Source organism: Danio rerio, chromosome 13 (assembly GCF_049306965.1).
Source record: "Danio rerio strain Tuebingen ecotype United States chromosome 13, GRCz12tu, whole genome shotgun sequence".
NCBI classification, from domain to species: Eukaryota; Metazoa; Chordata; class Actinopteri; order Cypriniformes; family Danionidae; genus Danio; species Danio rerio.
The window spans coordinates 42415924-42443649 of record NC_133188.1 but is presented as its reverse complement, the minus strand read 5'-3'; the positions used below and the strand labels follow the sequence as shown (position 1 = coordinate 42443649).

The 27726-nt window shown below is 36.3% G+C and overlaps 2 protein-coding genes across 3 annotated transcripts in view; both read right to left on the bottom strand.

The window, feature by feature from the left end:
* LOC137487330 (uncharacterized) overlaps window positions 1-21070 on the bottom strand; it is a 202115-nt gene extending 181045 nt beyond the window's left edge. The window contains exons 1-5 of the mRNA XM_073920131.1: window positions 20471-21070; window positions 12391-12420; window positions 10955-10981; window positions 10706-10828; window positions 8292-8345 (exon numbers count right to left, since the gene is read on the bottom strand). Of these exons, the coding sequence (XP_073776232.1) occupies window positions 8292-8345; window positions 10706-10828; window positions 10955-10981; window positions 12391-12420; window positions 20471-21070 (834 nt within the window). The remainder of the gene's footprint in view (window positions 1-8291; window positions 8346-10705; window positions 10829-10954; window positions 10982-12390; window positions 12421-20470) is intronic.
* A 1713-nt stretch (window positions 21071-22783) lies between these two features.
* The window catches only part of col19a1 (collagen, type XIX, alpha 1), a 101851-nt gene continuing 96908 nt past the window's right edge, over window positions 22784-27726 (bottom strand). For both annotated transcript variants that reach the window (XR_012388672.1, XR_012388673.1), the window contains exons 10-11: window positions 23113-23635; window positions 22784-23029 (exon numbers count right to left, since the gene is read on the bottom strand). The gene's annotated coding sequence lies outside the window, so the exon portion shown is untranslated. The remainder of the gene's footprint in view (window positions 23030-23112; window positions 23636-27726) is intronic.

Genomic DNA, 27726 nt, shown 5'->3' with positions numbered 1-27726 from the left:
GCCTTGCGATGTAACTCCCTGCTGTGTTTTTTACGGAGTGCTCTGTGTGGACCTACATTATGTGTGGAAAAAGCACCTGACTTCATGCAATAAAGTACCAAGATAGATGATAGTTGTGGTTGCCTAGCAACATAAAAAGCACAGCGCACTGTTCTTTTCTAAAGTCAATAACAATTTAGTGTGGTGCTCATTGCACTTCAGAACTGAAAAGCATAAGCGGTGTGATTGGCCCAAAAAAGACTACACTGTAAAACCCAAGAGTCAACTTTATCTAATGAAAAGAGTGTAGTCAACTCAAAATGTACTGAAAGTTAATTCTACTAATTTAAAAAGAGCTTTAAACTCAGTGTTAAAGGTGATGAGTTAATTATATACCACATTACTTCAACTTAAATGGAGTAAGCTCACAGTATAGATTAATTTAACTTAAATGGTTTGTAGCAATCAGTTTCCTCAAACGGTTTGAGTTACCTTAACTTATTGGGTTTTACAGTACTGGTTGGTTTGAGTTCTCTACATTTATTGTTTTTTTCTGTGCTCAAATTGCTTCGTTTACTCAAATGGATTAAGTTCACAGTACTCATTAGGATTAGTTTTGGAACTTAAATGATTTGTTTTAATCGGTTTCCTCTAAGGGTTTAAGTTACCTTAACTTTTTGTATTTTACAGTATAGTAATGTTCTGTAAAAGGCTAATGATTCTTTGGAGAGACTAATGATGTCCAATAAAAGTGCTGTGACAGACTTGGGTAATTTTTAAAAAACAATGTGCTGTGAGGGGATATTTATATATAAAATGTATATAACCTAGTAATGACAATATCATAACTATTATAACAAATTGTGCAATAAGCATTTACGTATTTATCTATTCCTTTTTGTGATTTTAAATGGGATTATATTATTTGTATATATAATATAATATAATATAATATAATATAATATAATATAATATAATATAATATAATATAATATAATATAATATTGTATATTTATGAATATTTATTATGTTTTTATAGTGTTTTCTGGTGTTTTTTATGTTTCTGCTGATTGTCAATCTAACAATATCCTTTTGCATTACATCTACAGTGATGTTTGAATGACAAAATAAAGAAAACTGAAACTGAACTACAACACAAGTAAAAGGGTTGATTTAACCCAATGTTGGGTCATATTTGAAAAAACCCAACAGGGTTAAAAACATTTTGATTTATGTTTTGAATGTATTTATTTATTTACCCAACTTTGAGTTTGTAAATATTTTAGACAAAGTTGAAGCAACAATCAAGTTAGCAAAAAAAAAAAAAAAAAAAAAAAAAAATATATATATATATATATATATATATATATATATATATATATATATATATATATATATATATATATATATATAATTATTATTATTAATTTATAAATAAAAACACATTGAATATACTGCATAATGTCTTAAAACGAGTATTATGCAGTTTTGCATAAAGTAAACTAATCCTACTTCAACACTCTAAACCCCAGATGCCAAAAGTATGTCTTGTAGGCCAAAGTTGGTACATTGTAACCTTTGATTTGGCCCAGCATCCCATTTGAGAAGAGAGTCAGAATGATGGAGAGGGTAAGGGCGAATACCTTTAAAAGAGATTTCATTTCATTTCCAATTTGACTTAACGTTTTTTTTTTTTTTCCAGAAATCAGAAAGAGCTTTATTGCCAGGTATGTTTGCACATACAAGGAATTTGACGGAGCTTCTACAGTGCAACAGAATTACAGAGACAGGACAAAAACAGATAATAAATATATAAAATAGCAGTATGTACTGAATGCAAATATACACATAGACAAGACAACAACAACAACAACAACAAATTGTTGTTGTTGCTGTTGTTGTTGTTTTATTGCTGAGCTACAAAAAAGCTAACTGAAATTAAACGTTTCAATTAAATGTTGTAAATGAATCAGATTTTTTAATGCAGAAGAAATCAGTGAGACAATCAAGGCAAAAATTATTGCAATTCTGTTATGAATTATATTGTTTTTGTTTTCTACTGTAATAATTTCATAATATATTTTTAAAATGCTATATGAGTTAATATAAAGCAATGTCTTTACTTATTTTTAAATATTATTAAATAAATTAGGAAAGCACCTATGACAACCATATTTACTTTTGGCCCACTAGCCTCAATCAAGTTAGTATTTTGGCCCTACATAAGAAAAAGTTTGGGTACCCCTGCTCTAAATGCTGGGATAACTGTTGCAGCAAAACAATTCCTTGTCCCAGCACAAACCAATTAAGTTAACATTTTTCTTGTGGATTAAACATTGAACATAAAACAAAGAAGTGTTACTTTGGTACGTTTTAAACAAGTTGTTTGAACAAGAAACTTTTTTTTTTTTGTTGAGAAGGTTTGGATATTTTTTGTTTAAAAAAAAAAAACATAGAAGAACAAGGCGATTAATAAAATGATTTTAGTTGCAGTGTTAGAAGCCTCTTGGCCTCTCTCTGATCTTCCATCTCATAATTAACATGAGCTCTAATCCCTCGGGTGCTTGGATCCATTCCATTGTTATTTCGGTGCCTTTTATTGCTACATGCTTGAGTTATTACAGATATTGACATTCAGACATTATTAACTAAACTTCATCAGCCGGATGGCAGGAGGCCTGACTTCTTTGACCCTTCTCCTAAGAAATCTATGAGAAAGGCTTTCCGGCTGGATTCCATGAACATTGATTCAGACCGCACATCTCAAATTTCCTGAATATATTATAAGAGATATTGTATTTGCTTAATCAGTGAGGGAGGCAGGTAACCGTAATGTGATCTCTTCCAATAACGCTGAACTATTAAAGGCTAAGGCCTGTTTCACCCTGCTTGCATAATCAGAATCTGAATTTTTCTGCATTAAAAAAATAAGTTTTTATTTTGTAAATATTTTATGCTACAGTAATGGCCAAATGAAATGTCACGCCAAGGGCAATGCATACTTCATTATATATAACAACAAACTGATGTTACATTGATGTCTGTTACATTGATGTCATTGGTGTTTCAATTGTTTAATCTGCGAAACATGGAATTTGGCTAATTGAGAAACATTAAGTATGACTCATAAACAAATACAGGATTGATATCCAAATTCAAAAAATCCAAATTTTAACAATTTATAAAAGATTTATCACTTAAATATATATTGCGATCGTGATTTTCAAAAGTATTACATCGCTTTTTAAACGTTTATTATTACCAGTTATTGAGTCTACCCATTCATTTTGATAGAGCGATTGGACCCGAAAGCAGCTTCGCGTGACATCACACTTAACAAGCGGATAATGTAACCTCACAGTTGGCCACCAAAAATAATCAAACAAATAAATCTTTACGATTGGAAGGCTACAATAACTCTATGGTCTGTGTCACACAACTAAAGGTAAATATAAACTACTAACTAATAACAGTAAAAAACAAACAAACAAGCAAACAACAACTCCCTTCCACAAAGACAGCTCTGCATATGACTGATAGTAGAGTGGAAAATGAGATCTGCTAATTGGGTGAGAGTCTCTCGCCAGCAGAGGCTCGTCTTCGTCTAGAAGGCCACTAAATAATGACTAGAGTCCCTCCGTTCCCCAAATAACCTCCAATACTGCCGAGCTGCAGTCCTGCTCAACAAGTTACCCAGCCTGCATGTGACTCGCCAAATATAACCCCCCGAAACCCTACCACACAACCCTGCAGTCATCAAAGCAAAGTTATTTATAGGGCCAAATAGTGTCTTTTGCAACAAAACAACATACTTGACACTCATTTAAATGGCAGCCGATGAAAAAAAAAAAAGTATTCAGTCCTGCGGCAAACTACTGTAACTTGTGTGGGTGGCAAACGCTGGCGATCCCTTCCAGCAAGCGCAGGGAATTTAATGAATTCGTGGGGTGCCGACCACAAGATCATTAGAACTCAGCGTCTGCTTCTAAACAGCTTTTGTCTGTAACACCGGCCAATTAAAGAGGAATCATGTTGGTAGAAGCTGACATTATGTTCGGAATTTTCCACGAAAGGTCATATGCTTGTAGTGGCCTTTTTAATTCGCAGGAAGTCAAGGTACAAACACATGCTGCTCGTTTCAGAGAAAAAAAATGTTTCATGAAATGTTTAACTGACTATATAAAATGCGTATGGGTCAGTGTGCCTTAAAAGTACAAGTCTTGTTTTGGTGTCTCCAAGCGAGGCAGTAGAAGCGGCCTAATATGTGTTCTTAACAGCACGATTTGCTCTAAAGGGATAACTCACACACAAAAAAAGTCAAATCCTTTCATTGTTTATTGATCTTAAATTGACAGTCTGTAATATATGACTAAACATGATCATGGCGGCATGGTGGGTCAGGGGTTAGGACTGTCGCCCAGTGCTTAATTTGTGAATTGTGAGGTCCCAGAACAGATCGGGGTAACGGATCCGGCATGTTACACGACGATGGAGAGATATCGCGCATGAAAAAGGAGACGGGGTGGGAGTTGGTGCGGTGGATGGCCGAGGGGTGTCGGACGAATGAAAGGAAGCACAGGGTCCCAGTGCCCAGTGGGTGTCGTGGACCAAAGTGAAGAGGATTGGGGAGTCGTTGAAAAAAGTGAAAGTGAACAGCGGACAAGGGAGGAGGGCAGTTGAGGAGCACAAATTAAGCCCTGCTGTCACCTCAAAGCAAGAAGGTTGCTGGTTCGAGTACCGGCTGGGCCAGTTGGCATTTCTGTGTGGAGTTTGCATGTTCTCTCTGTGTTTGTGTGGGTTTCCTCCAGGTGCTCAGGTTTCCCCCAAAGAGTCCAAAGACATGCACTATAGGCGAATTGAATGAACCAATTTGGCATAGTGGGAAATTGTATATATGTTTTCCAGTACTGGGTTGCAGCCGGAAGCGCATCTGCGTTGTAAAACATATGCCGGAATAGTTGGTGGTTCATTCCGCTGTGGTGACCCCTGATAAGTAAGATACTAAGCCGAAAGTAAAAATGAATAAACATGATTGCAAGTAAATGGTTAAACAATATTTTGTCTTCAACTTATAACTGTTAATTATTACTGAATTTTGGACTGACAATCAGTGTTTATTTCGTTGACTAAAAACTTTGTCATAATTTTCATGCAAACTAGTTTCTACTGATGAAAATGAGACGAAACTAAATAAAAATGAAGAGATAATATCCAATCAGAATTAAACTTGTTGTGTGATGAGTGAGGTGTGAAATTGTTTGACAGTCTGTTTAAAAAGACTAGTAGTTTACCTCACTGAAATAAAGTGTGCTTCATTTCTGCTTTTCAATAGGCTACTATTTTTACATGTGAATTGATTGCAGACACATTATTTGACAAATTACTTATAATATAAATAATCAATGCATATCTAATTTTTGGTCTTCAAAGAAAAAGCTGTATTCCATGTTTTAATAAGACTGTTTTATTTAATTTTAGGTTAGAATATTTTGTATAAATAAATGTATAAAATATTTTAATTAAATTACACTTAGATTAAACCAAATCAATTTTTGTCAGCTATATCTATAGAACATCAAAAATCTTGTGAAATTTAGTCAACTAAAACTAGGCAAAACTAAAATGATTCAGAAGACTAATATCTGACTAGAACTAAAATGGAATTTCAGTTAAAAGACTAAGACTAAATCAAAATTTGCTGTCAAATTTGACAACATTTTACATTTCAGTCAGACAGGCTCTTCCTGGTTCTTCCGGCTGGTTCTGTGCCAGAATAGACTGAACTGTGGAACTGTAGACTGAATAAGACCCATATGCAAAACTTTTGGGAATGTCAGATTAATAATATCATGGCTCAACAATAAGGATGGATGTGCTGGCCCAGCGCCGGTTTGAGAGCGTTTCAGGCCAGATTACACAACTTTCACACAGTTTTACGTTCATTGATCTTGCACAACTACTTTATTCCTTCCATTCAGAATTATTTTGTTCATTTCAATAGATGAATTTTGCACAACCTGCTTTATGACTTTAACTTTATATGGACAGATGGATGGACAGACAGACAAAGTAAAGAATTGATTAAATGATTGATGGATTGATGAAATGCAAGAAAATGTAGGAAATAATGGATGCATTAATCCTGCACGTTGTATGATTTATATGCACATTACAAATAAATTAGTTCAAGATCTCCAGCAAAATTAAGATACATGGAGGAACTAAAAGATAAAGGTATGAAGGAAGGATGGATTTATGGATGGATGGATGTATGTAATGGAAAAAAAAACAAATATACAAAAAAAAAAAAAACAATGACAAAGCAAAATGTGGATGGATACAGAGATGTATTTTGCACCAGCAAAATTAGGATTGATGGATAAAATTTTTTATTATTTCATTAACATTTTCCAGCTAAAGTGGGATGAATGGATTTTGTAAAACATTTTTTGTGTGTGATTTAGTCATTGCTTTGCAACACAAAAGTATATTACTTAACACATTCTGAGATTAAATAAATACTTGAATAAATCAATTATTGAAAAAAACTTTCATATAAAAAGAAACTTTAACAGATGTTTATTTTTTATCTTATATACAGTCCTGTGCAAACGCCCTAAGCACTATACACAGACTTTGTTGGCCTAAGACTTTGGCACAACATACAATCAATCACTCTCTTTATCAAACGAACAGAAAAAAATAGGAAATCTGTACAAAAAAACAGCGACAGCACGACATTTCCTCTTCAAGCAATATTCTATGTTTAATGTGGCTTCCCTTGGTATTAAGCACAGCTTGAACTGTTTTGTTCAAATTGTCCTGACAGGGAATAATGTGCTGTGTAATATCAGGCTTCTCTTAGCACTTTCCAGAGTTCTTCTTTATGTTTAAAGTTTAATTCAGGTTTGGACCCTGTGAAGACCATTTCATGACTGTCTGTTTCATGAGCCTTTTTCTTTCTCCAAATAAGATATCCCTGTAATTAGCGGATCATTATCATGCTGAAAATGAATACTACCACCACGGAAGTCCATTCCAGATGAAAAGGGATAATGGATTAAAACCAATCTGTACCTTTTAATGATCACAATTCCATAAATTCAGACAATATTGCTAACAAAACTGGAAGAAATGCCGCTCAAACCAGGACAAACTGTCTATCTCCAACATTCTTTCACATATCTTAAACAATAAAACCAAAATAATTCAAACTCTAACCTAACCCCTCATCCTAAAAAACCCTACATCAATTGAAAAAATAAAGAAATCTCAATTAAAAAAAAAAATTGACAAAGAAATGTGCACTTATGACTGGTTTTGTCACGAAGAGTCACATATATCCATTATACCAAAGGCAAAAAGAGATTTAATGTTTGCCTATAACTATTTCACATAAATATTATTAAAATATATAAGAATATTGAAGCATATATTAATAAGGTAAAAAAAAATTTCTTTCTTTTTTTATTTCTGGTAAATGAATTCTCTGGTAATAGACTTCAACACGCAACTGTTCTGCCACTCTGAGTGGAAATGCTTCCAACCATTGTGGACCAAATCCAGATGTCTATGGCACGGTGCATCACTCAATCCATCACTCAGCTGAAAATACCCAACAGTATCATGATAACACTCCAGTGAACGCCACTGCAGAGGATAATAAATATTCATTCATTCTGTTGAATGGGCTTAATGCTGTGCCCACGGTCCCTGCGGCGGACACAAGTATTCTCCTCCATCTAAGTGGCATGCATTTTTAATACTTTTTATCACATTCCAGGGAGTGGAGAAACAACTGTACAGCATTTAGGACCATTAACCACTCGAGGAGCCGAGATAACATTTGCGTTAACAGGTGTTAGCGCGCCTCCAGTGAAATGGCTCAGCGGATTAGCTAATTCAAATAAGCGGAACGTGCAACCGCAATTTGTCGCAGGCAGTCAAATTTCACATAAAGGTTTTATGCCGTAAGCAGGGCAACAATTTAACCCATGGCTGGGTTGCATTGAGAAATAAAGGATAAAATCAATAATGAAACAGTATCGCTTTCTCAATACATTCATGCATGTCATGATTGAACCATAAATCACCCTTGAGATTGCTTCTTGCTTGAGTCGGCCATATTGTAAGTGCTGTCAGTCTCCAAGCGACCTGACAGTTGAATATTCCGAGATATTCCCAAGAGACCGGGCCCACACAGAGCTCATTCCAGCTGCTTTCAGGTCACTCCGGAAGGTTGGTCACACAAACACATTGTACGCAACATGGATCCAGCCCACACAAGTGGCAATTTGCTCCGGTTTACTCACCCTTTTGCCCTCTTTCCCTGGAGCTCCTGGTTGACCGGGTGGCCCCACGTCTCCCTAATGAGAAGATGGGTAAAAGATCAGGGTCTCCATTTTCAAAACATCTTAAGACAAAACGTAGCCATCATCGATTTAGGAGAAAATCTTTGGGAAAATAATGGGCTTGAAAATCCTAAATTTGGGAAATGAAAAAAAACTGACCCAAATAAAAACCATCCTAATATGGCTGTTGCTGGCAATCTGGCTTGAAACATAAACATTTTAGAAGCACTTGATGATAATGAGCTTTAAAAAAGGTATCGTCTTAATCACAGTGGTATTAGAACTGTTGAAGAACTTCATTGACCAGTCGGGTAAGAAGTAACAGCTGTTCATGCCTGCATGTAATGTTCACACGGAAATATTTAATGGATAGCATAATACCATTAAATGAAGCCGAATACTTTTAACTGCCCCATCTTTCTAAAAGATCAATCTCTACTAAATGGTTGATATGTCGGTTTATGGTAAAAGTAATTAATACATATACTATGAAAAATTTAAAATTATGAATGGTAAGACCTTATTTATTTAAAAACATTATCAAAATAAAAAATGTTTGAATACGAAACCATTAATGAAGTGTACCATAAAATATTTCAGATTTTTATTTAACATGTTTTCTTGTTTGTTTGTTTTACAATCAAATCTAAGTCAAGAGCAACAAGATTATGTTTGTTTGATTTTTGTAAATTGTGTAAACCATTTTTTAAAACAGTCATTCTTTAAATGACTTTAACAGTCATTATTTAAAACTGTCAAAACATGGTCAATCATATCAGGCAGTAAAAGGGTTAAACGTAACCTTTTTAAGAAATAAAAAAGATCAAATGAACCACGTCAATATATTGTCAAAAACTGTAAACGGAAATTCCTGTAATTCCTTGGAAAACACTTGGCATTTGAAAGCAATTCATTTTTGTAAAGCTTTTGAGTATCGCAAAATAATAATCATTTAAAAAATCATGCTTTATATGAATAGATCTTTACATAACAGCCAATAAATGTGTGCATAGGTCATAAGCGTGCTGGCATTTGGTTTAGATGAGAAAGGTTTAGAAGAGGGAACGCAGTATAAACTACAATCAACACATTTTATGTTCAAAAGTCCAAGCAAAACAACAATTACTCTCTCAAATATAGTATAATAATATAATATAATATAATATAATATAATATAATATAATATAATATAATATAATATAATATAATATAATATAAAAAATAAAAAAATTGTTTCCACGTAAATATTTTAAAATGTTTAATGTATTCTTATGAGGTTAAGGATGCATTTTCACTATTAATATAGTATTATGAACCTACCAGGAATTTTATGATTATTTAAAGAATAAAAAGACCAGGAGAACAGCATTTATAAAAGTTTTATGACATTACAAACACAGGTCTGATCAATATAAATATTCTCTGCAAAACAAAACAAAACAAAAATTGCACTGAATTTGAACATATCTTCCAACATTCCATTTTTATGCCAGATAAATTTTCAAACAGTGATTTATGCCTTCATACCAATTTCTTCTCAGTCTTTAGTAGTCCTATGTACAGCACTTTGGTCAACTTTCTTTGTTTTTTAATGTGCTTTTTAAATAAATATTGTATTGTATTGCATTGTATTGTATTGTATTGTATTGTATATCTAAATACAAAGTAATGTTAATAATCCATGTAAAAGCATGTCTTATTACTAGTACTGTGTAACAAGTAGTAAGTCTTATTGACTTTCTCACTGTATGAAATGCTTTTCTTACTTAGACTTTTTTTTTTGTCTTATTTCTAATCCAAGTGTCTAAAAAAGAAAATCTTGAATAAAAAAAACATTTTCTAGACATCCAAAAAATACTGTCTTGTTAAAAAAAATAATATGCCAAAATCCAGAAGTATTTTCTAGACAAGTAAAAATCACTGTGTGGTTAAAGAAATAAAAAGCCAACAATAAGTTTTTCCTTAAAACAAGCTAACCAATCTGCTAATGGGGTAAGCAAAATAATCTTGTTTTTCCTTTTGACATAATATTATTTTGCTTACCCTAGTGGTAAATCATTGTGCTTGTTACTAGATTTTGACATATTTTTAAAACACAAAGAAAATGCTTTTTGATTTAAGAATTTGTACATGTATGGACTGGAAACAAGACAACAAAATCTAAGAAAAGCATTTGTAAGAGTTCTATTCCAAGGTAACGTTTTGTCTTAGCAGCTTTGTGAATAACTGTAAGCTAGAAATCTCAACAGTTTTTTTAGGAGAACTCTTATTGATACACAAAACTGTCTTGTATAGTATATACTGGCCTAGGGTTTTCATTTTTTTCAAGTAATTCAGGAAACCAAAGGGGCGGATAAGAATCTATAGACTTCCACCTGTCGGTGGTCATTACTGGCTTCAAAATTGTGATTAGATCCAGAAGCAACATTAATGTGAATATGAGCACACAGCAGCTGCCTCTGCCTGGACGGGTTTACATGTCGACGCTTCATAAAGTGCTGAGAGACAGATGTTCAAACGACATGTTCACAGCTCACGGGTGAACTTCATTAAGGAAGGCAAAAACAAAATGATTAATTAAATTCAAGAAGAAAAAAAAAAACGTTGAAGATGTTGATGCCTACCTTTTCTCCAGGAGTTCCTGAGGGACCCTGCACACACACAAAAAAGTAGATTTAAGACAAGATTGTACATATTAAGATGTCTGCATGGTTATTAAAATAAAATAAAGAAAATACAGATTATTAACCATGCAGACAACATAAGTATAAAATAAAATCAAATTACTGATTAATAATAAAAAACAAGACTAAATAAAGACGTCTGCAATGTTAATAAAATAATTAAATACTAATTAACAATATAAATACAAGATTATTAACCATGCATACATGTTAATATGATTAAAATAAAATAAAATACCAATTAATAATGAAAAACAAGATAGTACATATTAAACATCTGAATGGTTAATAAAACAACATTAAATGAAATAAAATAAAATGAAATAAAATACCAATCAACAATAAAAACTAAATTGTACATATTGTGTACATAAGATGTCTGCATGAGTAATAAAATAAAATTAAATTAAATACTTATTATATAATAATATTAAAAAACAAGATTGTTCATATTGAAACGTCTGAATGGTTATTAAAAAATAAAAAATAAAAAAAAATAAAAATAAAATGAAATAAACTAAATTAAATGCCGATTCATAATAAAAACAAGATTGTGCATATTTAGATGTCAGCTTGCTTAATAAAATAAAATAAAGTAAAAATTAATGATAAAAAACAAGATTGTACATATTAAGATGTCTGAATGGTTAATAAAATAAAATAAAATAAAATACTTATTAACAAAAAACCAAGATTGTACATAATAATTTGTCTGAATTGTAATAAAATAAAAAATAAAATAAAATAAAATAAAATAAAATAAAAATAAAATCATGATTAACAATAAATAAAACTACTAAATGGTTAATGGCAAATTTAAAAGTAAAGGGGTAAAACTGTAAAATAACTATTTTATTATTATCTTACAGTAAAATAACATTAAATAACTTAGAAAAAAATATTCACCAATAGTTACAATTCTTACAACTTTCCCACATTTTCTTTGATCTCATTTATATTTTGCCTTGTCAAACAAAGCATCCTTTTTTGTTTATTTAAATATTGCTTACACATGTTTTGCATTTAAAGGTGTTTTGTGTTTCTTTGGTATGCTTTTTGTATTTTGTTGTGTAAAACATCTATACCAACTACATTTACGTTTGGAAAAAACTTTCTATTATTGATGTGTTTATATTTTGTATGTCAGTATATATATATTAATGTTAGAGAACAGAAGTAGTAGTAGTGGTGTGAGTTGTTGGAATTAAAGTGCGTGTCTGTGGGTGTATTTAAATCAATTTCATACATTAGTGATGGTTAAATTATTTCTTTTAGAACATTATCTATTCATAATAATGAAATAAAAATCTAAATGGACATTGCTACATGCTAACTAGATCTCTTTCAGAACACACAAATAAAATGCGTGTTTATACCTGATCTCCTTTTTGAGCTTGCTTTTCAACCTACAGGAGAAAGCAGAAGAGAAATCATCACGCATGTCATCGAACAAAGACGGCAATTAACTTCAGCTGTTAACAAAGGTCAGGAACACTGATATCTTTACAGTACATGACCTACTGAAAGGACAAACCACATGACCATTTACAAGACACACACACACCGACAGGCTTTCAGATGCAGAGTAAAACAGCATGGGTTTCATCTTTCACCTGCCATCCTCGAAACACTGACACGTCTCAGAAACAGCTGCAAAAATAGCCATTCATTCCGAGTGTTCGGTGAAAGTCAGAGAACAAAAGCTTGAAAAGCTCCTAAAGCTGTCACAATGTAACCGTGGAGAAGCAACATGTGATGTTAAAGGTTGTAAAGAAAAGCGACAGATAGCGAAAACGCCAGGATCCACACACAAAAAAAATCTATATCAAAAATGGATAAAATCAAACATTCAAAATGATCAAAAATCAAGAGTCTAAAGGGACAGTTCACTCAAAAAAATTATTCTGTCATTACTTTTCTTCACTTGTTTCAAGTCTGTTTGGTGTCTTTTTGAACACAAAAGAAGATATTTAAAAAAAAGTTGGACACCAGTAGCAATTTACTTCCATAGTACTTTTTTCCTACTATGGGTGTCGATGGTTTCTGGTTTTCAGTACCACTTGAGGGTCAATAATCGGTGAGTACATTTTTTATTTTTAGGTGAACTGTCCCTTTTATCTCAGACCCATTCAACATCAATAACAGCATTTTCAAAATAACAGTTTTGGTTTGTTGTTTAATGCGGTAATGATTCACTGAAACCAAAAATGTTTCAAGAATTTACACTTAGCTAATGATTTATCATAAGCTTGTTTGGCATGCTGTCCCGGAAGAGAGGCGTGAGTTCAAGGGATCCTCAAACCCAGGATTCTTGAGCAAAGGCAGATCTCAAAAACTCACCGGCTGAAGTGGCTAAAGTAAACTACTTTGGGAAGGAAGGGAGCTAGACAAAGTGCCTGTTTTGCTTGGTCTGTTATGTATTATGCATATTTTTGGATGGTGGGAGAAAACCGGAGAACCCGGGGGAAACCCACGCAGACACGGGGGGAAAATACAAACCAAAGGACCAGGGCTGGCAGTGTTCTTGCGGTGGGGTTAACAGTGCTAACCACTGGGCCGCCGTGCCGCTCAATCTATGAGAAAAAAAAGGTGAAGGGGGGGGGCATCTTCCAGACAATAAATGTGGAATGAAGACTTTAATATTTATTTATAGTAGCTTAGGTAACATATGATTGGGGGATCATTATTAGCTAATGGGAGACCGGCACGTGATCCTCCCGAAAGTAGTTTATGAATAAGCTTCACTAAAACTGCTGTCTGAAGGAAGATTTTAAAAAACTCCCAGGTATGTGTAGCCATGTTTTTGGCTTGTCATTTTCTTTAAGTTATGTTTGAGTGTGCGCAGCAATCTCTGTTGCTTACAAAATGCGTGTCTGCGAAATGCCTGATATAATTAAAACACTTCTGCTAATAACTGTGCTAATGGGGTTTGTAAAATACTGTCTACTGATAGCATGCACTGTATACTCTTTCTTGGTGCGCTATGCTGATAGCCAATCAGAACCAATTTTAATGCTTTTTTGAGGCTTCAGATTTTTCCAGTATATCGCCACCTATTGCTTTCCTCGCAGGCACCTTCAAAATCAAAATCAAAATTGATTTGATGTCAAAGCATTTTCGTCCATTTGACATCCACACACTGAAGCCTTTTGAAACACCAAAATGAAAATACAAAAATTGTTATTCATCTTAAAGTTTTAATAATTAATTTACACTGGATTTTGCATTCCTAAAATGTGTAAACTACAGTGCAATGTCAATGATGTTAAGATGAGATCAAATTGACATCTAAAATTGCCGTTAAAAACGCTCCTGTAATCAATTTTAAAAAGTTGACACCAATGTTGATTTTATTTATTTATTCATTTATTTATTTTGAAAAAAAAAATAATAAAAATAAAAATCATACAATTAAAACATTAATTTATCTATTTTCTTTTCGACTTAGTCCCTTTATTAATCTGGGGTCGCCACAGCGGAATAAACCGTCAACTTATCCAGCATATATTTTGCGCAGCGGATGCCCTTCCGGCCGCAAACCATCACTGGGAAACATCCATACAAATTTCTTCACACACGCATACACTAAGGTCATTTTTAGCATACCCAATTCACCTGTACCACATGTCTTTGGACTGTGGAAACCGAAGCACCCAGAGGAAACCCACGCGAACACGGGGAGAACATGCAAACTCCACAGAGAAATGCCAACTGACCCAGCCGGGGCTCGAACCAGCATCCTTCTTGCTGTGAGGCGAACGTGCTACCCACTGCACCACCGCTTCGCCACAATTAAAACTTTTTAAAAAAATACAAAATACATTACTTCATGGTCAAAGTGGAGCAGGATTAAGCACAAGCTTATTATTTTCCCCACCCTATAACCACAAACATCATTTGTCTATTAGTTCAACCTATTTATTCTTTGACTTATCTCTTCTTTTTACATTAGAGGGATTTCATTATTTTGCCATCTTTTTAATATTATATGGTTAATTCACCATTTGTTAATTCTTTTTGTGTCTATCCAATGTTTGATGTCATTTTAACATCAAGGTAGTCAACTGACATCGATTTGTATCTTTGACATGTTTCTTGAAGTTATTTGGATAGAGGTGCCTCCTGGGTTGGCTTGCTCTTGACGCTTCATAGGGTTTGTATGTGAACGTGAACGTATGGATGAGTTTGTTTTTTTAACAGGACAAAAACAAAATCACCTGTGTACATGACATGGCTTGAGTGAGCAATCAAAAGCAACAGATGTCAAAACACAAACAACCACAACCTAATTTACCATAAAATAAAACTGAAACATGCATCAAATCAATCATTACAGTATGTCTGTGCAATAACTTTGGCCACTTCAGCCACATGACAGAATTTACCACTTGACAGAGCATCAGATGCGAAAAAGCCAACATCCACAATTGAATAAAACTCAAAAAACAAATAAACAAACTATGAAACATGCATGAAATAAAAACCTCAACATTGACAAGGAGATACATGCTATTTGTCTTTACAAAGAACATCCTCCACTAAAGCCTGTTAAAAATGTGTTGGTCCTGCACGATTTACAACTTGACTACAGGAGGGAGTGACGGTATGAACGTGTTGTCGGCTCTCACGCTTCCATCCCTGGTATTCCTGCTTGTCCTCATAAAATGTAAAATTAGCCTGAGTAAATAACTGTTAAGTCCTGATATAGTGCTGTTGGGGTTACAGTCCACTGTTTAGGTTACATAAAGGGACAGGACTGAAGCAGTTTATCCTCATAAACAAAGAACATGCTTCCCAATTTTTTTTTTTTTTTGTCTGAACGTGTCCTTCATACGATGTGTGGATTTATTACATAGATCCCTGTTTGTAGGACATGTTTAGCCTCCACAGTCTGTCCACAAAGGTGTTGGTCGCCCCTGACTGAGCATGTGTTGTCTAGCCTTTATATTTGGTTTAGTTGTAAGGTAAAGAGAGTGAAAGCAGTTTCCAAGTCATTACAAAACTGCTATTACTATGGCAAAATATGTAACATAACATATATTATAATATAATATAATATAATATAATATAATATAATATAATATAATATAATATAATATAACATAATATAATATAATATAATATAATATAATATAATATAATATAATATAATATAATATAATATAATATAATATAATATAACATAATATAATATAATATAATATAATATAATATGAAAACAAATCCGAAAAAAGCTGGAACATTATGGATGTCACAATCACCAGCGATCTAGTCCATACAGATTGCTGGAAAACTACAAATCTGCCACCAAAGGAACTACAAATCCTGTCATGCACCACACACTTACACCTGTTCCGGTTCTTCTTTGATTACACACACAGCTGGGAGCTGCTCAAAGACTGATTACATGGACCATATATACAGCACACAAACACACAGACTTGGCTGAGTCTTGTTATCTGTTAATACTGTGAAATTACGACGCGGTTTCCCTTGTCTAGCAAGTATGGACCATCACACAGTGGAAATGTGTACTGTGGTCAGGTGAATCAGTAATTTCAGGTATTTTTGAGGATAAATTTATTCGAATTTTTCATACTGTTCCAACTTGATGATTTGGGGTTATATATGGAAATATTTAAAAATGTAAATTATTCTTATGATGTTAAGGCAAAATGTTTTGCATCTTTACAGAATCCTAAACCTGCATTTGTGGAAACTGTAATGCATTTTATTTTAGAATTATTTGGTGACACTTTATATAAACTGCATACGATGAATTGTGTGATTAAGCAAATAGTAATTCATCATTTGATAAGCACTAACTCTACATTAATAGACATTAGTAAGCAGTTTGTAACTACGACTACAAATGCTGTATTCTTGACCCAAGCACATTTATACACGGTAAAACCAGACATTCAAATTTGTAACAATTAAATGAGTGGTTGACTCAAATTTACAAAAAGATAATTCTACTTATTTGAAAAAAAGTTTTTAACTCAGTGTTGAAGGTAAAAGGTTAATTAAAAACGTAAATGGAGTAAGTTCACAGTACTAAGACAAGTTTTTGAACTCAAATAGTTTGTTGCAATCGGTTTCCTTAAAATGGTTTGAGTTACCTTAACTTTTTGGGTTTTACAGTGTAGTGTGCTTACAGATTGTGTATTCACTTTGTTAATGATTCATTTTGCACTAAATTAAGCATTGCATAAATTAAAAACTAGGTATTCAAGAGTAGTTAAACATTTTTAATGTCATTTTCAAACAGTAAACAAATGATTAATAAACTATCCAGATGAATATTTATACATCTTATTAGTCAGGCATATAGTAATGGTTACTTTATCCTGATGAATATTTATTTTGAAAAAATTGTAGTAAAAGTTACTTTTTTTATGTTGATAAATGCTTTATTAACACATCCTTATGCAGTTTTGTGGCCTAATTTAAAGTGAGGAATATTTATGCCTTGTAAAACCTATATAAATGACAAATAATAAGACTCAGGTAAACAAATTAAATAAAATAAAAGATGATTTACTAATGCTTAATAAATTATTTATAGTGTGCAGTTATTATAAAGTGTTCCCAGTGTCACTTTGATCAAAGTAATTAGTCTGTGAACAACAGAAGACAAAATTACACTGAACTTGAACATATTTGTATCCACTACCAGTTACTCAAAATTGAAATATTATTATTTAAAAATAAAGTCTTATTAATAATACTGAAAACAGTTGCTTAATATTTTTGTCCTTTTTTCAGGATTATTTAATGGATTGCAAGTTCCTAAGAACAGCATTTGCAAAAGAAAACTTTCATAACATTATAATTGCATTTACTGCCACTTTTGATCAATTTAAATAGTCTCCCTGCTGAACATCTGTGCTAACTTTGATTGGGAAAGCATATATAAAATAAATGCAAGATTTTAGGATTAAATTTGAATTTAGGATTAAAACTGTCACGGTTGTGGTGGGGAAAAGGAGCGAGGACTCAGGTGCAGCAATAATGGGTTTTTATTTAATTATAAAATGAAATCAAAAAGGCAAAACAAACAACCCCGAGGGGGAAAAACTCTAATAAAACAAATAAATGAACAAACAAACTTGACTGGCTGGACAAGACAGGGCTGGACAAGACAGGGCTAGACACAACAGGACAGGAAACTTTCGACGACGAACTCACAAAGGACTGAAAACATGAGGGGGATTATAAAGCAAAAAGTAAATTGACACACAGGTGAACACAATTAACTAATGATGGGTTGACAAGGAGGGTGGGACTAGACAATAGACGGGAGAGCGCATGACACAGAGAGACAATACAAGCCATGCGCTCACATAACACAACACTGAAGCACACGACAAAAGCACGTGACCACAATGTAAACACCGAGCCACGTGCTTTGACAAAAGACGCAAGACACGAGCACACGATAGATAAACACCTTACCGTGCGCTCACACATAAGCAACGCGCATGCTTCATCTCAGCGCCAACCAAAACTGAAACCAACTAGACGGAGGCGCCGAGAATAAGGCAGCGCGCTGCTGACAGAACAAACACAAACACTAGTACAAGAGCGCGCGCGTCTGAGGGACGCAGAGCGCGCGCGGCCACATCATGTGGCAGCGCGCACACTCTGCGCACACCCACGACGGCGCGCGCGCACACAGAGACAGAAACAGGACCAGACATTGAGTAGTGTCAGAGCTCTGCCACCAAAACAAGAATTTACAAGACCAAAGTGGCAGAACCCTGACACTAGCCCCCCCCCAAAAGGGACGCCACCTGGCGTCCCTAAAGGGAACATTCAACAAGGTACAAGACAGACAAGACACACTACAAGACAACAAAACAGGCAACATCAACAGACACAAGACAGGGAGGTGAACAGGCAAGACGACATGAAGGGGGGGAGGGAGGGAAGCCAAGCCAGACCCAACAAGACAAACAAGGGAGGGATGGGAGGGCAAGACCAGGGAGGATCAGGAGGGACAGTCCAGGGTGGATTCAGTGGGTCGGGGGCCCCGGCAGGGAGCCAGGGTGGAGCCGGAGGGTCCGTCCAGGGTGCAGGGAGGGAACACCAGGGAGGAGCAGGAGGGACGACCCAGGGAGAGTCTATCAGGGGAGACAAGGCAGGAGGTCGGTGGGGAGCCGGCTGGGCTGGAGACCAGAGGGGAGCCGGCAGGGCTGGAGACCAGAGGGGAGCCGGCAGGGCTGGAGACCAGAGGGGAGCCGGCAGGGCTGGAGACCAGAGGGGAGCCGGCAGGGCTGGAGACCAGAGGGGAGCCGGCAGGGCTGGAGACCAGAGGGGAGCCGGCAGGGCAGGAGACCAGAGGGGAGCCGGCAGGGCAGGAGACCAGAGGGGAGCCGGCAGGGCAGGAGACCAGAGGGGAGCCGGCAGGGCGAGGCGCCGGGCTGGGACCGGCAGGGCGAGACGTCTGGGTGGCGCCGGCAGGGCAGGGAGCCGAGCTGGGGCCGGCTGGGCAAGGAGCCGGGCTGGGGCCGGCTGGGCGAGACGTCTGGGTGGCGCCGGCAGGGCGAGACGTCTGGGTGGCGCCGGCAGGGCGAGACGTCTGGGTGGCGCCGGCAGGGCGAGACGTCTGGGTGGCGCCGGCAGGGCGAGACGTCTGGGTGGCGCCGGCAGGGCGAGACGTCTGGGTGGCGCCGGCAGGGCGAGACGTCTGGGTGGCGCCGGCAGGGCGAGACGTCTGGGTGGCGCCGACAGGGCAAGGAGCCGGGCTGATGCCGGCAGAGCAAGGAGCCGGGCTGGGGCCGGCAGGGCAAGATGTCTGGGTGGCGCCGGCAGGGCAAGGAGCCGGGCTGGTGCCGGCAGGGCTAGACGTCTGGTTGATGCCGGCAGGGCAAGGAGCCGGGCTGGGGCCGGCAGGGCAAGACGTCTGGTTGATGCCGGCAGGGCAAGGAGCCGGACTGGGACCGGCACTGAGGGGCGCTCAGGGGCTGGAGCCGACACTGGAGGGCGCTCTGGGGCTGGAGCCGACACTGGAGGGCGCTCTGGGGCTGGAGCCGACACTGGAGGGCGCTCTGGGGCTGGAGCCGACACTGGAGGGCGCTCTGGGGCTGGAGCCGACACTGGAGGGCGCTCTGGGGCTGGAGCCGACACTGGAGGGCGCTCTGGGGCTGGAGCCGACACTGGAGGGCGCTCTGGGGCTGGAGCCGACACTGGAGGGCGCTCTGGGGCTGGAGCCGACACTGGAGGGCGCTCTGGGGCTGGAGCCGACACTGGAGGGCGCTCTGGGGCTGGAGCCGACACTGGAGGGCGCTCTGGGGCTGGAGCCGACACTGGAGGGCGCTCTGGGGCTGGAGCCGACACTGGAGGGCGCTCTGGGGCTGGAGCCGACACTGGAGGGCGCTCTGGGGCTGGAGCCGACACTGGAGGGCGCTCTGGGGCTGGAGCCGACACTGGAGGGCGCTCTGGGGCTGGAGCCGTTGTGGTGGAGGAGCCCTTTCTCCTCCGACGCTTCCTTGGTCTGGGTGGCGGGAAGCTGGCCACCTCTTCAGACACTGCAGTATACTCCACTGCTTGCAGGACTGGTGCAGTGTCTGATGCGGGTGCCTCAGTAAGTGATGCTGCAGCCAGGATGGTAACTGAAAGGGCTGCAGCAGGTTCAGTCACCTCTGGGTGGGCGACAGGTGAGGCTGACCCGTTCTTCCTCCTCCGTCTCCGTTGGTGGGTCATCGGAGGACTGGGGATTTGGCAATCTGTAAGTGGGAGGGGCGGTGGACCAAGTGGAGGCAGGCCACCATTTCCCTGGCTGTGGTAGACATAACTCACAAACTGCCAGAATGTTAAAATCCCCAGCATTCCCATCTCCCAGGCCTGAAGGGGGCTGTTGAGTCCAGCGTTGAACGCCTCCTTCAGTGCAGTGTTTGTAGATTCAAGCCCCTCTGCAGCGTAGATGAACTGGTATGCAAACTCCTTCACTGTAGATACCCCTTGATGGAGTGAAAGGAGTCTGCCTAAACGCTCCCTCTGCTGGCATGCAGAGGGACGAGAAGTGGGGGATGGGAAAAGGAAGATACCCATTTTCTGCTGAGTCCTCTGTTTTGGTGAGTTCGTACTGTCACGGTTGTGGTGGGGAAAAGGAGCGAGGACTCAGGTGCAGCAATAATGGGTTTTTATTTAATTATAAAATGAAATCAAAAAGGCAAAACAAACAACCCCGAGGGGGAAAAACTCTAATAAAACAAATAAATGAACAAACAAACTTGACTGGCTGGACAAGACAGGGCTGGACAAGACAGGGCTAGACACAACAGGACAGGAAACTTTCGACGACGAACTCACAAAGGACTGAAAACATGAGGGGGATTATAAAGCAAAAAGTAAATTGACACACAGGTGAACACAATTAACTAATGATGGGTTGACAAGGAGGGTGGGACTAGACAATAGACGGGAGAGCGCATGACACAGAGAGACAATACAAGCCATGCGCTCACATAACACAACACTGAAGCACACGACAAAAGCACGTGACCACAATGTAAACACCGAACCACGTGCTTTGACAAAAGACGCAAGACACGAGCACACGATAGATAAACACCTTACCGTGCGCTCACACATAAGCAACGCGCATGCTTCATCTCAGCGCCAACCAAAACTGAAACCAACTAGACGGAGGCGCCGAGAATAAAGCAGCGCGCTGCTGACAGAACAAACACAAACACTAGTACAAGAGCGCGCGCGTCTGAGGGACGCAGAGCGCGCGCGGCCACATCATGTGGCAGCGCGCACACTCTGCGCACACCCACGACGGCGCGCGCGCACACAGAGACAGAAACAGGACCAGACATTGAGTAGTGTCAGAGCTCTGCCACCAAAACAAGAATTTACAAGACCAAAGTGGCAGAACCCTGACATAAAACGGCATTAAATCAAACACCAACAAGGTAGCAATTTTATTTCAATAATTTGCATTGCTTGGTTTTTGTTTAAAAGAGACGTAATACACATTTTAAACACTCAGTATTATCAGACACTTTTCTTTGCTAAAGCTTTGCGTTTGATGCACTAATAAATTATTAAAACTTAAATCAATTTCTGTGTTCAAGTTTCTAATTATGTCAGCCTGGTTTTGCTGATTCCACTCTCTTGTTTTATACATCTGCAAGTCTGTTAAAATTATTGATTCTTCTGGAAATGAAATTGAAAGGCTTCAGTAATAATACCACTGTGATATTGTTGCCATGTTCATTTTCTTTCTAAGACGATTTTGACACTGTAATAAGGTAAAATAACAGAACTTTAAAACAGTTTCATTTCAAATCCTTGCTATAACTATTTACATGGTGAAAATGCATGTAATAAGTGGTATGATTGTACCATAATACTAAAAATTATGTCAGCTTTGAGTTCAGTATAATATTTTGAGTCAAATCAATACTTTGTGTGTATTTGTTGCAATAACAAACAATTTGATGTGCATTATCCCGTATTATATCAGACTGAATTGAGCTGGATAATAATACTGTTTTTGGCATTAATCAGCACTAAATAAGACAACAAATTTGTTTTATAACTGATAAGAATTTTACCACATTTAAAGCATCAATATCAACACTAAAACTAATTAGTTTCAAAAAACGACAGCAGAATTTGAATTTGAATAAACTATTATTAAATTTGATGAAGGTTGAATCATTAAATCAAAGATATTTCACATTCTCTTACTGTGCAACAACATACAGTTAGTCAGAATTATTAGCCCCCCTTTGATTTTTTTTTTCTGTTTTTAATATTACCCAAATGATGTTTAGCAGAGCAAGGACATTTTTACAGTATGTCTGATAATATCTTTTCTTCTGGAGAAATTCTTATTTGTTTTATTTCGGCTAGAATGAAACCAGTTTTTCATTTTTTAAAAGCCATTTTAGGGTCAAAATTATTGGCCCCTTTAAGCTATATACTTTTTCGATAGTCTACAGAACAAACCATCGTTATAAAATAACTTGAATAATTACCCTAACCTTCCTAGTTGACCTTATTTACCTAGTTAAGCCTTTAAATGTCACTTTAAGCTGTAAAGAAGTGTATTGAAAAATATCTTGTAAAATATTATGTACTGTCATCATAGCAAAGATAAAATAAATCAATTATTAGAAATGAGTTATTAAAACTATTGTGCTTAGAAATATGTTGGTAAAAATCTCTCTATTAAACAGAAATTGGGGAAAAAATAAACAGGGAAAATAATAATTCAGAGGGGCTAATAATTCTGACTTTAACTGTAGTTTAACTTATAAACAAAAGCCTTTTATAGATAAAGGTGACTGGACACATTTGAATTGAGCTGAATGTGCACTTAATAAAAAAAAAAAAACTGTTGTCTTTCCTTTTCTAAAAAGATTCATGTAACATAACACTCAGTTACTCAAACAGAAATGTTAATCATCCACTGAAACCTCAGCAAAGTCTCTCCATAAATCTCAAATGTTGAGTTAAATGCAGATCATGTTTTGTAGGAATTGTTTAAAGAGAGTCAGTTTCATGCTGAGCTGTGAAAAATGCAGTGTACAGTAGTTGTAGGGTGAATGTAGATACTGTACTTACAGACAGTGTTCCTGGACCCGGCGGACCTGGATCTCCCTGCAACAGAGAAATGGTCAAATTAAGAGGGATGATTACAGTATTATGCATTATGTATGCATGATGATTTCAACATCATTTTGAAGCAAAAACTTTAGGGTACAAGATGCAGTTCTCAAAAGTCGTGTGAACAAATATTCAGTGTTTTTCATGGAGACTGCAGTGACTTCAAAATTGTAGTTTTTTCACAAACAACGCATAAATGTTTCTTTCCAAACAACAAAATCAATTCAATTCAATTTAATTCACCCTTATTTCTATAGCACTTTTACAATGTAGATTGTGTCAAAGCAGCTTAAAAGAAGTTCTAGTAAATTGAAACTGTGTTTGTCCAGTTTTCAGAGTTGAAGTTCAGTTTAGATCAGCTCAGTGTGGTTTAAATTTCACTGCTGAAAGTGCAAACACTGAAGAGCAAATCCCTCGATGCACAGCTGCACAAGTCCAAAACCAAGCAAGCCAGTGGTGACAGTGGCGAGGACTAAAACTTCACCAATTGACGAAAGTGAAATAAAAAAAAAACAGAGAGAGACCTATCTTGTACATGAATGTTGTTAACCTATTATTGTAGGCCAGTTTTTGCTGTTTACAGTGGTATTTAGCCACTTACTGTATTTTGCACAAAAGTCAGGGCACATCAGAACTTCTCCAGTACCCAAAACACCCTCAGACCCCAGAGGGTTAAAACAGACTGTCAAAATGGCTCTACTTTGCCACAAAATAAAAATAATAAATAATGTACAGTTGGCTAGTGATTATCAAGATCCCAGTGTGAAGGGAATCATTCAGCGGCAATAATGCAAAAATATGTGGATATTATTAATTATATTATATTTAATAAATTGAATTTTAAATATAATCTAAAATAATATGACCTTTTATAGTATATATTTTATTGATGCATATTTTTTTTTTAAATAATTTAAATGTAAATGATATTAGTGCACACAAAAAAGACCCATTGTGATTGGACTGCTATAATTTTTATTCTTATTTATCATATACTGTATCTTCTTGGAACTGGCCGGCTATCTTAGCTGAGTGATAGGTGATCAATAACCCATAGCAATCCACCAATCAGGTCTGTATGGTAGAGTGGCCAGACGGAAACCACTCTTCTTCTGGAATTTGTCAAAAGGCATCTAAAGGAATCTCAGACCATAGAAAAAAAATAAATAATCTGGTCTGATGAGACTAAAATTGAACTCTAAATTGGAGTGAATGCTAGGCGTTACGTTGGGAGAAAATCTGGCACCACTTATCACCAGGCTAATACCATCCCTACAGTGAAGCATGGTGAGTCAAAGCACACCACCAAAACATGAATTGAGTGGCTTTACAACAACTCGGTGAATGTCCTTGAGTGGCCCAGCCAGAGCCCAGATCTAAATCCTATTGAACATCTCTGGAGAGATCTGAAAATGGCTGTACACCGTCGCTTCCCATCCAATCTGATAGAGCTTGAGAGGTGCTGCATAGAGGAATGGGCAAAAATTCCCAAAGACAGGTGTGCCAAGCTTGTGTCATCATTATTGAAAAGGCTTGAGGCTGCCAAAGGTGCAAGTATTGAGCAAAAGCTGTGAATACTTATGTACATGTGACTTTTTTTTCTATTTATTTATTTATATATATATATATATATATATATATATATATATATATATATATATATATATATATATATATATATATATATATATATATATATATATTAATCTCATTACAAGCACAGTAGCATATTTAAAGCTGCTGTATAGGCTATTTCTGTCCGTTCGCATCCCGTCCCTTTGTGCCCCCTGGCGGCTTATTCACAAACTGCGGTCATACACAAAAAACAGAGCGGCAGCAATTTCAAACGGCGGCGGTATAAACCCCGGCGGGAATAGCCACTTTGAACTCTTACCTACTGTGTGTATATATATATATATATATATATATATATATATATATATATATATATATATATATATATATATATATATATATATATATATATATATATAAATTTGCAACAATTAAAAAATATATATATTTTCCGCATTGTCAATATGGAGTATTGTGTGTAGAATTAATTGAATCCATTTTGGAATACGGCTGTACATAAAAAAAAAAATGTGGAAAAAGTGAAGTGCTATGAATACTTTCCAGATGCACTGTAAGTCATCCATGTTTGAAACGACATGAGAGTGAGTACAGGAGGACCAAAACATCATATTAAAAACCTGTTCCACTAAGAATCACTTTATGAATCATATGTGGAAGAATAAAACACCCGCATGATCCCAAATCCGCTCTTAAATGAAGGACTTTCATATATTCAAGGTTATACGAATACAAGCAGAGACGTCAGTTCAAGTCGAAACCCCTCGACAAAAACAGGCAGCGCCTTCCACAGATTCAATTTAAATCCAGAGAAACTCCACATCAAAGTTCGCAGGCGTATAAAGTTGTGAACACCTAAAGCTGGCCCGTTTGAAGATATTCTGAGTCATTCTATGTTTGAAGAGCATGACGTGTCTTTCCGACTGTCAGTTTCAATCCCAGCTAACGGTCTTCCTCCCCTCCTTCTGTCTGACTGCGAGATGAGATGAAAAAGGCGCTGGTTTTATTCTCTGCCGCAACTCAGAGGAGCTCATTAGAACTTCAAGGCCTAAAAACGCGGCATTGACAATTACGAGCGCAAAGCAGGCAAACAAAGAAAGCCAATACTGTAAAAGACAACGGCTAATATGCCAGCTAATTAGAGACTAGCATTTGATCTATTGTTTGGAAAGTAATCCCACTGCGGTGTGTGCGCATGTGTGTGTGCATACGGGGGTGTTGGGCAATCAGATATCAGAGAAGGAAACTCTATTCTCCATTCTGTTTCACTCATGTCACATCATCTTTCCTGCTGTGTAGGCCTGTCTGGGAATTCTGGGAGGCATTTTTTAAAGGAAAGTTATGGATTAAACTTCTGTCAACAGTATGTGTGACATGTGGACCATACCACAGGGAATCATAATACTGTATGTGTGTGAGAAGAACAAACAGAAATTGTGTACAGGACAGGCATGCTGTTGTTATGAACTAAATAGAAAGTGCTTTGAAACAATTGTGGGTCAGAAATGTACAAATAAATGCCATGAAAGGAAAGTTTAAAGTAAAAATAATTGTTACATATTTACCACTGTACACACACGCACACACACAATAACTTCAAGTAAACACTCCAAAAAACAACAACAAATTATTTAATTCATTAAACTGCTATTTTTTTTTACATGAGAACTATACAAAATTAGACTTGCTTGCAAAAGTTTAATTAAATAAAAAAAAATTAAATAAAATAAATGCAATACAACGCAATTAATTTAATAAATGATTAAACATATAATTAAATAAAAAATGAAAATAAAGAAAATAATTAAAGAAAATAATAAAACACAATAAAATAAAACACAATAAAATTAAACTGAATAAATAAATAATACATAAAATGTAATTAAACTAAGGTAAATAAATAAAATAAAATACATAATTAGATAAATAAATAAAATAAATAAACATTAAAATTGAATTATATAAGTAAATACAATTAAATAAATAAAAACAAAACAAAATAAAATAAAAGTATATTTATACATTGATTATTTTTATTTTTTATATTCCAAAGAAAATATTTGGTTCACATCTTGGTAAAGGACCAAGTATTAATATATATATATATTTATTTAATATATATTTATATATATATATATATTAAAACATTAACATAGAAACAATCATTAAATTAATACAAATAAACACACACACTCACTATTATATTTAGTTATTTATGTTTGACATTTGGTGTATCAGTAACATGTTTTAAGGATACATATAACCAGGGCAATTTATGTTAAAACTAAAAACAAAAAAGGCATAAAAAGTATAAAAAATTAAGTATAAAAATTTGCTAAATATTAACAAACATTTGCCCCAGTTCCACTGATAAGGCTAACGGCTTGTTTCAGTGGAAATGTCATTTCTGAGCTGCTAAAAACAACTTGCACAGACATCTTAAAATATGTCATTGTTTTTTTCACAAAATGCACACGTAATGTACTTTTCAT